Source organism: Athene noctua, chromosome 19, assembly GCF_965140245.1.
Source record: "Athene noctua chromosome 19, bAthNoc1.hap1.1, whole genome shotgun sequence".
Classification (NCBI taxonomy): Eukaryota; Metazoa; Chordata; class Aves; order Strigiformes; family Strigidae; genus Athene; species Athene noctua.
The window spans coordinates 9,476,921-9,489,542 of NC_134055.1; the positions used below are offsets into that span (position 1 = coordinate 9,476,921).

The following is a 12,622-nucleotide window of genomic DNA, read 5'->3' on the forward strand; positions in this document are numbered from 1 at the left end:
AACTGACTGTGAAGAAATACCCATCTTTCTACCCCTCCCGGTGAATCCCCTCTCCTCTTTGTTTTTATTATCTTTCATAAACCTCTTCACCCATGGCTCAGATGTCTTGTTTTAAGCAGCAGCAATGAGAAATGAAGAAATCTATACAATTCTACTACTATTCCCAAGGCTCTGAACAGCAGCTGTCACATCGATCAGATGGGCTGTTAACTTCATTCTGCTGCTACTGAGTACTTGTCTAGACTACAAAAAGTTTTATCACATTAGCTTCGCTGGCACATCCTCCTCCCCCACAGCATGGAAACAGCTATTGCAAGACACAAGCACTTAAACCACCACCGCTCCATCTGGCTGAAAATGTGGAATGAGCTACACCCCATAGAAAACATCTTTATAGAATGCAGCTGCACCTACATGAGTTATGTCAGCTTTAGCCCTACAGGTAAAAATAGTCATTGCCTTCACTGACAAAGTCACACCAGTATGGTTTTTTAAATGTACTCCAGCCAGCAGAAAACTCAGGACCAGCAGCCTGCCTGCAGACCAGGGCACATACACAGTATTCAGTTACAAACAGTTTTTTTTTCACGCCCTAAAACATTATTACTTAATTCATTTAATCAGGGACTCTGCAAATCACATTCTCTCCACTGCTGCTGAGGAGTGGATTTTTTTCCATGCTTGGTTCCTCTGCAAACAGTGTCTGGAGGATGCTCCTGCCAGAGCAAAAGCCTTATCTTACCTAACCAGAGAAGCTCATTTGTGAGAGCCTGCTCACTGCAACCAGGACGTTTGTGCCCAGTACAAGTGGGCACACATATCGCTGCTTCCTTCAGCATTGTTCTGCTGGCAGCTAGGAAAGGAGGTGAGAAAAAATACTAAAAAACAATTTCTAAAGAGTTTTTTAAAGAGTTTAAAAATCAAAGCTGCCTCCTACAGCCACCACAATCTAGACCTAGTGACAAAAATAAGATGTTGCTAGATTTTAAAGGCAGTAGAGATGAGTCAGTACCCACAGGGAGAAGATTTGACAACGCAATTTTTCAGCAGATAGCTGCACATGAATTACTGGGCTTCACTGGCAGGCTTTCTGCCTGAGATGAAGGGTCTGCAGGATGTTTGGGCAGCCAAAACAATGAAGATATAAAATAACACACTGGACTCCTTGGGCCAGGCCTGGCTGATGGTAAGATACCAGCTTTGAACATTTCATTTGCATACAACAAAGATACAGCTAGTGAGCATTCAGGGCTGGGGAAGTCATTATTTACCTTGTCCTCCTCTTTCACCAGAGGCCAACAGGCAGACCCTCAGGACACAGCAATCCATACAGAACAATCCACATACTGGTCTGCTGCTTTGGTGAACACAGAGATTTACTTCTCCCAGGGGTAATCACTTACCATATCAGAAAGGCCAATCAGTCTTAATGTCTTCCTCAAAAAAAAAAAGTCTGTATCTTATTATCCTAAATTCTCAGAAGAATAAGAAGATGCCATAATTGAGCCATGAGAACACAAGAAATCACAGTAGCAGAACACAGATTAGCGCCCATGAGCACTGCTGTTTCCTTGCTCCTTCCATAACACTCAATTATGGGACTGAAACTGTGATGGGGAATATTGGTACCTCAGGGCATACTGAGACCAGAGGAGAAAAGAACAGCAGTGGATTCTGTGCAATGCATCCAAGCCTCTCCCTTCCCACATTAAAAAATAATAATAATAATCAGGAAATATGCCCATTTCCTTCTCCACTCCAAAATATAATTCTCTCCCAAGTTAAGAACAACGTCAAAATTTAAAAAAAAAAAAAAAAAAAAAAAACCAAACTAAGACAATTTGGTTTCTTAATATGGCCCTGTTTATTTTGGAACATTTCCCCTTTGCTTTTACAAGCTCCTCACTCTAAACACCAGAGCAAGAAACGCTCTTTTGTTAAGAAATCAAAGGAAAGATTCTCAAAGAACATCCCAGTAGCTGAGGCTCAAAGAAACATTACCAAATATCAGGAAACCTCTTGCAAAAATCATCTGGGGCACTATCCTTTTTCTCAACCCTGGCTATCCTTTTGGAAAAAAATGAACAAACAACCTATCCTCAAAACTTTCATTTTGTCACTTTTTATTTTACACACATACACACTGCATTACCAAACCTCAAGAAACTCCACTGACACCTCAGGTTACTTACACATACGGGTAAAACCAAAACCAAAACTGCCCCCTCCCATTCCCTCACCTGGCTGCTCCTCCCAGCACTCTCTAAGCCAGATGTCTCCTCTGCACAACAAAGCCAATTTTCCTCAATTCAGGAGAGACATGCAATAGGATTTATCTTTAGGCTATTCAGAAGGCAGCCACTGCATAATGCAGCCTATTTAAAGAAACTTTGCTAAGGCCAAATTAAATAATTTAGGAGATTTAAGAGCAGTAAGTATTCACAAAAAAAAAGATCCCATGTTCCCTAGGCACTGTGTCCTTTTTAACTGCTGTCCCCAATTCACTAGACCTGTCTTGATGTTGCAAGGACAAAGGTTTTCATCTTTTGAGAACATTTATCAACAGATAATAAGAAACTAGAATTCCAATTCACTCAAACGTCAACTAAGGATGTTCAGCTTTGAAGCAGTACAAAAAGAAAGTACTCGCACGTCAGTAAAATTGTTAGCTTGGAACACTGAAATAAAGAGCATTGCTAAGAAAAAAAAAAAAGTTGGGAATTGTACAGGGTTGAACTTTGTAGACTAACCAATTCAGATGCTCAGCAGCAGACCTTTTCATTTTGCAAAAACCACTGAGAGAAGCACCATGACATGACAGACTGCATGCTGCCCTTGAGGAGAGTGGCATGGCTTGAGACCCTATTCTGCTAGCAGGTTGCTGAGAAATCCTGCAGAGAAATCCAAACTCCTTTCTTGTGCTTTAACTTTTGCAGAGTGGCATTTTATTACATGCCAAGGGAACACAGAAACAGAAGCAGCCAAACCGCATACCTCCCACACCCCCACACAACAACAAAAAGGGATCTACCACTTTCTACATGAACTCTTAAGAACATCTTTGTCAGTGAATATAGCCCAGGTTGGCATTTCATTTTACACTACAGAAGCCCTAATCTTTCACTTGCTAACAAAACACCCTTCCAACACACCTGCTAGTACTTCCAAACCAAGATCTAATAGCCTACTGTAAACACAGCAGAAATCATTACCCAGAACTTCAACAAAACACCATTCTATCCTGATGTTTTTGCAATATTTTCTAGCATTAATATAACTTGAGCCCATATGATTGTGATAGTTACCAATTTCATCACAACCACAGACATTTCTTCCCCTCCTGTTTTTGTTATGCTGTTATTAAATACATGTCAATGACCTTGCCTCCAAGCAAACTCTTCCCATTTGCTCTACACAAATGTGGACTCATCAAATTGTTGAAGGGGGTATGTTTGTCAGGCAGAGCAGAACACACTTGGGTGGTTCATTCTCTTTATAAAAACTATCAACTCCCCACGTGTCAGATGGCAAGTTTAATTTAGTAGCTAGGAAATTACTCGGTCGTGGAAAATCACTGCAATATGGTATATCTCTAACTCAGCAAGTCCATCCGACATGAAGGGCTGTTCATGCATCAGTCCCATCCTTGGGACTCTTGCCAGCAGCTGTGTCTACAGTACAACTAAAGCCTATGTGACCTTTTAATTTTCTTACTTCTTCTCAGCAACAGATGACAAGGTTTCCTCCATTACCGATGATTTGCTACATGAACGTCAACACAATCAGCTGAACAGTAGTGAGCAGAATAAACACAGTTTATATTTCCAGAATCAGAACAGAGAGTCAAGTAGGAGCTTTTCAAGTTCTGTTTTGCTGCATGGAGTATGGTGGCATATAAAGACTGAGACTGCTAACAGGGCAGTTTCTCTGTGCCAGTCAATTAGTGCCTGGAATTATTACGGATTTGTATGTGGGAAATGCAGGCATCTATCTGCTAGATGTTCTTGCAAAAGACACCAAGAAATACAATCTTTAAAAAAGTTATGACAGAAAAAATTAACAACCAACCAGCTGACAACATGCATGATGCTTCAAAGAGACCCTGCGGACTCAGCGACAGGGGTCTCTTGTTCAACTGAAATACACCACGAGCACACAAAGTTCTCAGTGCAGACGCAAGTGAAAATTCATGCCATGGGATTTCAAGTACTCAGCTTAAATGCAGTCAGGAGGACCTGAAAAATTTAAACAGATCTTTTTAATAAAATTTTCAACCACTGCACACAAGTGACAAGGAGACAGAAACACGGCTTATAAAGCAGTTCAGAGCGTGCTGTTTTACTATGGCATCAAACACTTTTCCAAAGAACATGAGAGACTATTTATAGATGCTGTCAATGTCCTCCAACTCGCCCAAGAAAGACAGTTTCTTTGAGCTCTACCAATGCAAGAGATGCTCTAAAAAATGAAAGGTTGGGATGCAGCAATACACATCCACAACCATCCTAAAGGTCTAGGAATTAAAAATCTCTACACAAAAACGCAGAGCACTCTGGCCCTGACCCAGCAAAGCACTTAAACGTTTAACTGTTTCCCCCTGGACATCAGAGGGACAGTTTACATACCTAAAGCCAAGTTCAAGTCACAGGGCTTTTGCTGGATCATGATCAGATAGCTTAAAAACGTGCAAGAACCCACCCGCAGTTCAGCTTTACCTTGCAAAACACAGGATCTTCTTGACCATTCCTTATAAAAAACAAAAACAGGAACAGAAGCAGAACATTGACTGGAGCCAAAGCATGTCAGTTTGACATACATTATCCAGCTGCAAATGGTTTTTCTTCATTTTAGAGAGGGTGCATACTGACCAGAGGAAAACAAAAAAGAAGAAGTCTGGAGGCAACAGCCCCTATAACACTCTATCACACAAGAAGCTATCACTGCCTGTGGGTGACTCGCCCTCTGAGAGTCTGCTCACCTCAGCTGGACTCTGGGACGAGCCCTCCCCATAGTGACACCTCTACGGAGGACACAGGCATGGCATGTCCCACCTCTGCCGAGGGGAGGGAGGATGCTCTGAGCCTATTGCTTGGCTAGCACCAGCAGCCCTGCTCTCCTTTCTGATGCAAAGGAGAGAGCTGAATTGGTGCTGGTGCTTATCTGGGGAGGTTTATTTTTCTTTATTATTAGTAAGAGCTTATGTAAAATACTCCCTAACAAGTCCTTCCTATACCACCTGCTGGAAGCTATCTGTGAGAATGCAGGCAGGGCATGGTGCATTAATGTCCTGATCCATTCATCTGTCGCAGCACAGGAGGAATACTCCCAAACATACACACAGAGGGGTGCTGGCTTCTGATGCTTTGCAGTGCTGTTACTGTTCTTGCCGTATTAAAGTTTAATAACTTTTTAACTTAGCTATTTACAGAGAACATAAACCATTCAGAAGCATAACTGTCAACAAGCCAAGACCTCTCTGGCAGGACTTTGGGATCGTATTTTACTCTTCTGGTGATGGCAGTTCTGGCACAAAATTGCTTCAGTTCTGTAAAATTATGTCTATATATATTTGATCCCTTTGGGGAGACTGCCAAAGCACCAAGATTAATTAGCAACTTACCTAAAATACACTCTCTATTAGACAGATCTTAAAGGGTTCCTTGTCACAGACTGCTTTATAAAAACACATTTTGAAATATTAATGAATCTATATGACATAAGATGACATTTCGAATTCTGTCTCAGTGCCCATTCTCATCTCCACACTAAGTAAAATGACTTCTATTAGTTTCATGACAGCTCTGCACTTACATCAGCTTTGCACAGTTCTAGCCAAATCACAGAAAATAAACTTACTTGATGGACAAATACAGCATCATTATACTCCCAGCTACTGCCACTTCCTCAATCAGTATAGCTTTAAATGTAAATAAGAAGACTGGCATGTATTCAAACTGATGTGTGACCACCGTGCAAAAATAATTGCAAAGGCCCTTAGTAATTGTGTTGAAATGTACACTCCTAGCACCTTTCCCACAGGCCAAGGGACAGGTATCAAATCATTTGCATAAGCCTTAGGAAAAAGTTACAGACTAGTAGTGGTCTAAGTGTCTGTCGATACAAGCAAGATGGGGACACCACCTTACTCCTGGTAGCAGTGGATGTTTCATTTACTAGTTTTCCTTTCCAAACTGCTTCCAGTACTGCTGGTTAGGGCCTGAAGAATAAATCCTATAAGGAGAGATTGAAGGAGCTGGGACTGTTTAATGTGAGGAGGAGAAGGCTGTGTGGAGACCTCATCTCTCTCTACAACTACCTGAAAGGACATTGTAGAGAGGCTGGGGCTGGTCTCTTCTCACATGGAATTAGTGACAGAACAAGAGGGAATGGCTTTAAACTGCAACAGGGGAAGGTCAGACTGGACATGAAAAAAAATTTTTCACAGAAAGAGTGGTCAGAGAATGGAATAGGCTGCCCAGGGAGGTGGTGGAGTCAACAACCCTGGATGTGTTTAAGGGTCGTTTAGATGAGATGTTGGGGGATGTGGTGTAGGGGAGAACCTTGCTGAGTAGGGCTGATGGTTGGACTCAATGATTCCAAGGGTCTTTTCCAACCTGAATGATTCTGCGATTCAACAAGCTGGATTTCTCAGGGAAAAATATGGTTGTTCCAGCCCAGGCTTCCAGAGAGGCTGTGCTTCAGCCTGATTCCAGTTCAGAGCTGGCACTTGGAATATGTGCTTGCCTGCGCATGCAGGCATCAGTAGTAAGCCTGGGTACTGCAATGCAACCAGCCACACGTTTTCCTTCCTCACTTGATCCCCAGACTAACAGTAAGTTTTTAGGGTGAAAGAATTAGTTCACAGACTCATCCAGTCCTCTAGCAGTTCCAGCTTGTATGAGAAGGGGGAGTGTGCCCTGCAGTACCTCACACAAGTAACAGTGCACCACCGGGGGGTTTGTGCTGTAACAGCATCAGAGGGACAGCCCAAGACTGCACAGTTATAAAACTAGATGTTACTGTACCTATGCTCATCATACTGATGCTGCTAAAAATAATCCAGGAAGACATTCCTCACCTCAGGAGAATTCATGCAATAATCATTAAATTTAACACATCTTGATTCCTGGTTTACATTCCATCAGCACAAGTTAAAAAAAAAAAAAAAAAAAAAAAAAAAAAGGCCTTCTGTGTGTGTTGAAAAAGCAACACTGCACCCACTGAAACAAGGCACAAGGAAGTAATTTGAAGGTCAAAGCCTCCTGGAGAACAATTGCAGTGGTGAGATCAAATTGCATTAAGAAGGAAGTGAGAACAAGCAAGAGAATGTGTTCAGTGCTTGTGGAAGACCAACAGCAATGTCCTTAGTCAACAAAACAGCACAAAGCCTCCCCCACCCGTCTGCACCACACACATTCTGCTTGGCTAACTGCAAGGTTCTGAAGTGCCAATGGGATCATTTGTGCCAGAAACTTCACACAATTCATTAGCACTAGGTCAACTCAAAGGTGTAATACAAGCTCTATTTTTGGTGGTTTGTCATTTTCCCACAACAGTCTTATCGCTGCAGACTGTATCCCTAGCTGTCATTCGTACCTGAGCTACTCAGAGCACAAGTATCTATGCAGGTATGTGTGCAGGTACTGGATTCTAGAAACGTTAGCTACACACTTCAGGTGTTAAGCACACTGTCAGTAAGAGAAAGCTATCAAATCTGTCTATATGTACAAAAACATCATGATGTCTGTACTGGCCCCATTTTCCTACCATTGAAGACATTTCTGCTGGCCATTACAGCAAGTACAAGGTCATAGCTAGCGTGACTGATTTCAAGGACCTCAGTCCTCAGAACTGCATCCAACAAACTGGATTAGAATACCCCCAAAATTTCATTCTTTACCACCTCCTTTCCTTCAGTGTGTAGCCTTTCTCACACACTGAGGGTCCTCTTGAAAAGCTTCACAGTAGCTGCTTACAGTCTAGTGATTTTCATAATTTCAGTTCACTCTTTCTACAGTAGACAACAGCCTGAGAACCCATCACAGACATGAGGCAGGCCATATTCTGAGAAGATAGGGCAGCTTTAAGTTATATGTTGGTTTAACTTACACATATGGGGAAGCAAGGATCAACAAGAGTTTAGGATAAAGATCCCGACTGCTACCATAGTAAAAAAAAAAAAACAACCCAAAACACAGCAAACCCCACCAGATTTCTCAGTTCAGTAAATGAAAGACATTCAAACATTAGTGTGTTCATTTTTTAAAAGCCTGAAGCATTTTAACTAGCACAGAGGCACCTGTGGGACAGCAGTCGTCTTTAGCTTCACACTTCAAGAAATGCAGAGTTTGAGAACAGGCCAGCCAACACTTAACACCGAGCATTCTAAGCACCAGCTGCCAGAGCCACAGTGCATTTGAAGAGGCAGAATATGATTCATAGTGTTCTGCAGTCACTGTGGTCTCACAAAAGGCGAGAAATCCACCTCAGATGCATGAACTACCTGAAACAAGGTGATTTTGCAAATCCACTGTCACACGGAACTTCATCTCGTATTTTTCTGATGTATAAGGTTTAAACAGGTACTAAGTGAATTCAGGGTGGGATGACAACCCACCTTCCCTGATCAAGCATCCCTTGCCCTTTGTCCCACTCACAAATGACACTGATCTCTCCTTTCCCAGGGAAACTGCTGTATTACTGTCTCCTGCAGGCATCTGAACTCCAGGAGTAACATCAGACAAACAGCACTCAGCCACACGTACAAGCTTCCGTTTCAAGTTCTGCCTCAGTGAGACCCCTGGCAAATTCACCTTTCCAGTTTAAAAACTTGTACACAGGTTGAGCTTACAGCTAGGAAAACCTACCAATCCAACTACTGTGAGCCACGTTTAGAACTGCCTTAAGAGCTCGCATCTCCAAAGTGCTGTTCATTTTATGTTACAAATTACTTCAATATGGAGGTGAACAACCTTACTGCTGCTTTAGGCATGTAGGAACAGTATCAGAGGAAAAAGTCTGATGATGTCAGTAATGCTATCTAAAGTTTTTGTTCTAAAGCTTCCTTTTTATTCCTGCTGAGTTTTGCATCAAGCTGCGATACACCTGCCTTTGGGTGCCTTCAGAAGACCCTTCTCTACAGCAATCACAAAGAAATGCACCTCCCAGAAAAGCATGTGACGCCCATCCAATAGCTACAAACACCTCTGTCTCTACAGACACAACATTGCTGCTGGGGGTTCGATGTTCTCCAGGTTTCAGAGGTGAGCAACTGTGGGAGACAGGATGTGCAGAAAGGCTGCAGCAATGCAAGACCCAGTCTCCAAAGGAATCAGCTACAGCCAACAGTCCACACAGACAAACTCTGCTTTCCAATATCCCTATACTCACTTCACAGAAGCCATCATTTCATGTTAACAAACACTGCCATTTGATGAAATAAATCACAGCTTTCACCCAGCTGCTCATGCCCCAGGACTATCCCTGTGCCTTGAACAAGACCAGTGAATTGATCAAAGACGGCAAAGAGGAAAACAAAAACAACAACAACAACAGAAGTATGTGTGCAAGGGGCAGGTTTTCAGCCAAATCATCCTCATGTCCATTTCGTGACATAACTGCATGAACACCTGAGCACCAAACAGACAGCAAGGGCTCCAGGGTCAGGACAAATGGCCAGGGCTGGAGAAGCCAGAATGCTCCTCTCCAAGCCAACACCAACTGAGCATCATTTGAACAGCTCCTGCACTTCCTAGAGGATCCTCTCTCATTTGCAACTGCCTACTGCCTAGAAATTGAGTTTGACAGACCTGCAGCAGCCTACAACAGAACATTTCACATACAGTTCAGGTTTGCTTTTCTTGACAAAAGCCCAGGCAGGTCCAGGCCTCGCTGTACCTGTGTGGCTTACTGAGCACACAGGGAAACGCAGCGGCCAGCAGCTCTGCTGGGCCAGAGCCCCAGAGTTCATTGCCAGGCCAGCATGAGACACCTGGCCAGAGCTGCGAGCCTCCACCTTCCCGTGCAGAGCACGGCTCTCCCCAGCCAGCACGGCCCCAAGGACTCCTTTGCCAAAGGGATGTGCAGAGCCAAGAAGCTGAAATCACAGTGGGATCAGCTGTTCATACAGACGCAGCAGGCACAGCCAGAACAATCAGCATTAATAACAGGAGTGTTAGAAGGGGAATTAAGCTTTATGTCTCTGGGACTAAGCTGGTTTAATAATCAGAAGCCAAAGTTCAGGGGCTGAAAATGTCAGACTACTCCAACCTACTTCGCGATCATCAGGGCTGGCCAAAGTCAGAGTATCAGGAGACCTTTGCTGTCCACGCTGAGTTAAGACAGCCCTTTTGATAGCTGAGCCCCTCCACCTCATTCCCCTAGGAGCTGCAGAGACTCCAGAGAAATTATCCTCCTGCTTTACCCACGACATCACTTTGCAACATACACCCACCTATCTTGGCCCCCTACCCTACCCTCTAGGACACCACCAAAGTACATTAATATTGCAAATCAGAGGGAAAATTTAATTGAAACCCTGGCAAATTGGACATCTGATGAGGGCCAGAATTCCCGAAAAGACAGCAGCATACAAAAAACAAAGCTGCAACTCCAAACTTCACTGGCTTTACACAGCTTACTCTCCATGTTGCCTTTGTTTAAAAAGTAGTATATATCTATGTTCTCTATCCAGTCTCCCACACATAGCACACTGCACATCCCCCCCCTACTCCTCCCACCCACAGATAAACAGCACCTCCATACAAAGCTTGAGCAGACAACTGTGGAAGCCCTGAAAGAAGGACAGTGCAGTTCCCTGTGGGGAAGCCAAGATACCCACATAATGAAGCTGACTGCCTGGGATGCTGTTCTGGTCTCTTGAGGATAGGATAAAGCATGTACCTTACACAAATAATAAACAAGTTAATTGTAACACACCCTTATTTCTATCCACTGAAATCACCAATAGCTTAATTCATTCTTTTTTTGTTCTTTAAATCCAAGCCACTCCTGTTGGGTAAAAGAGCCTGAAACGCAATTTACATTGACAATGTAAAGCAGCCTGACTGTAAATACATAGCTACCCCTTCACATTCCCTCCAGTGATTACAAACAATCAAACAGCTGTTTATAAAACAGAAAGGTCAATCTAGGATACTCTTCTGCAGGGGACAGATGCATGTTACAGCTGGGGGGTAGGAAAGTTCGAGACACTGTACCTAAAGGGGCTTTGGCTATCAACTGCATGGAAGGCACCCCCACTGCAGAGCATGCTGCAGTGAAAATCCAGACAGGCCTCGCTTCCTGCTCATGCAGCAGTGAGCTGTGCACTCACCCTGCAATATTTTATTGATAAGGCTGCACTAATTTTGTGTTAGCCAGGCACATGCGATCAACCATCAAAAAAATCAAGCCTATAGTATAGGTGGTTTTAAACTAGACACAGAAGCATATGGCTTAGAAACTGCAGGACAGCTGGCAAGGTGTGGAGCAGGATCAAGAAGTTAACCTCGAGTTAGCAATCAGAGGCAAGGATTACAACACACTGCATTAATACAGAGGAACATCTTACCAATTACAAAAAAGTAATCAAGGAATAAGTGACTGAAGCAACCCCTACAACAAGGATTACAACACACTGCATTAATACAGAGGAACATCTTACCAATTACAAAAAAGTAATCAAGGAATAAGTGACTGAAGCAACCCCTACAACAACGAGGCCCCAACCTGAAAGCTGCAGGCAATTTTTAGAGGAGATGCTACCAAAGAATCCCCATGACTGTGAGTATATGAGCTACTTCCACAACTTTAGTCACACACCTGAAGCAGCAAGGCAGTATTTGCAAAAGCTCTGCCCCTGGAAGTCCACTTCTCAAAACTGGGCACCCCTAAAGGCAGCAATAAGCATATTAAGCACATCTGAGCTGTGACAGACTGTTCAAGTTTTGTTTGCTTTCCTTCTTACCTGCTGATGTTGCCTGGCTCCCACCGTGATAGACTTGACAAGAATATCTACTAATGGTTTGCACATGATCTGTAACAAAAAAAGTCTCTTTTTAGTAGTTTGCTCACAGACAGGTTTGTTTTTCAAGCAAAACAGTCTAGATTTTACATAGCTTCCTGCGTGAGAAGCAAATGCTACAAGAAAAAAAAAAAGTGCCCAGAGATTCAACAGTTTATTTGGAAATTAACAGCTTTGCTCACACCCGTCCTGAGTGAAATCTTCATCACCAGGAAATCAGCAGCAAAACTTTTCAATTGGAAAAATCAGGCAAAGATTTCACCTCCTGTGTTCTGCTTGGCTCCTGATTTAAGTCTACAACTGCCTGATACTTTATGTAGGCAGTTCACGTCATGCAAAGGAACAGTCCCAGAAGCAAAGGACACCATGCTGAGTTAGACTGGAGAATGTCAGAGCTGCAGGAAAGATGTGAACCCACGTGCTAAAGGGGCCAGAAACAACTGTGTCAGGAGGACAGCCTATCTTACTGCTGTTCCCTGCAACAAGTCTTGATCAAAACAGCCCTTCTAGAGGAGGGCAACGGTCTGCAAAGCTTGGTGATACCTCTGTTTTGGCCTAATCCACCAATTTCTGTGTTTGTAGGCAAAATATTTCCAA

At 43.1% G+C, this 12,622-nt stretch overlaps 1 protein-coding gene across 1 annotated transcript in view; it reads right to left on the reverse strand.

Annotated features, from left to right (window-relative positions):
• MYBBP1A (MYB binding protein 1a) overlaps positions 1 to 12,622 on the reverse strand; it is a 64,519-nt gene that overhangs the window by 29,122 nt on the left and 22,775 nt on the right. The window contains exon 23 of the mRNA XM_074922636.1: positions 11,969 to 12,037. Coding sequence (XP_074778737.1) covers positions 11,969 to 12,037 — 69 coding nt within the window. The remainder of the gene's footprint in view (positions 1 to 11,968; positions 12,038 to 12,622) is intronic.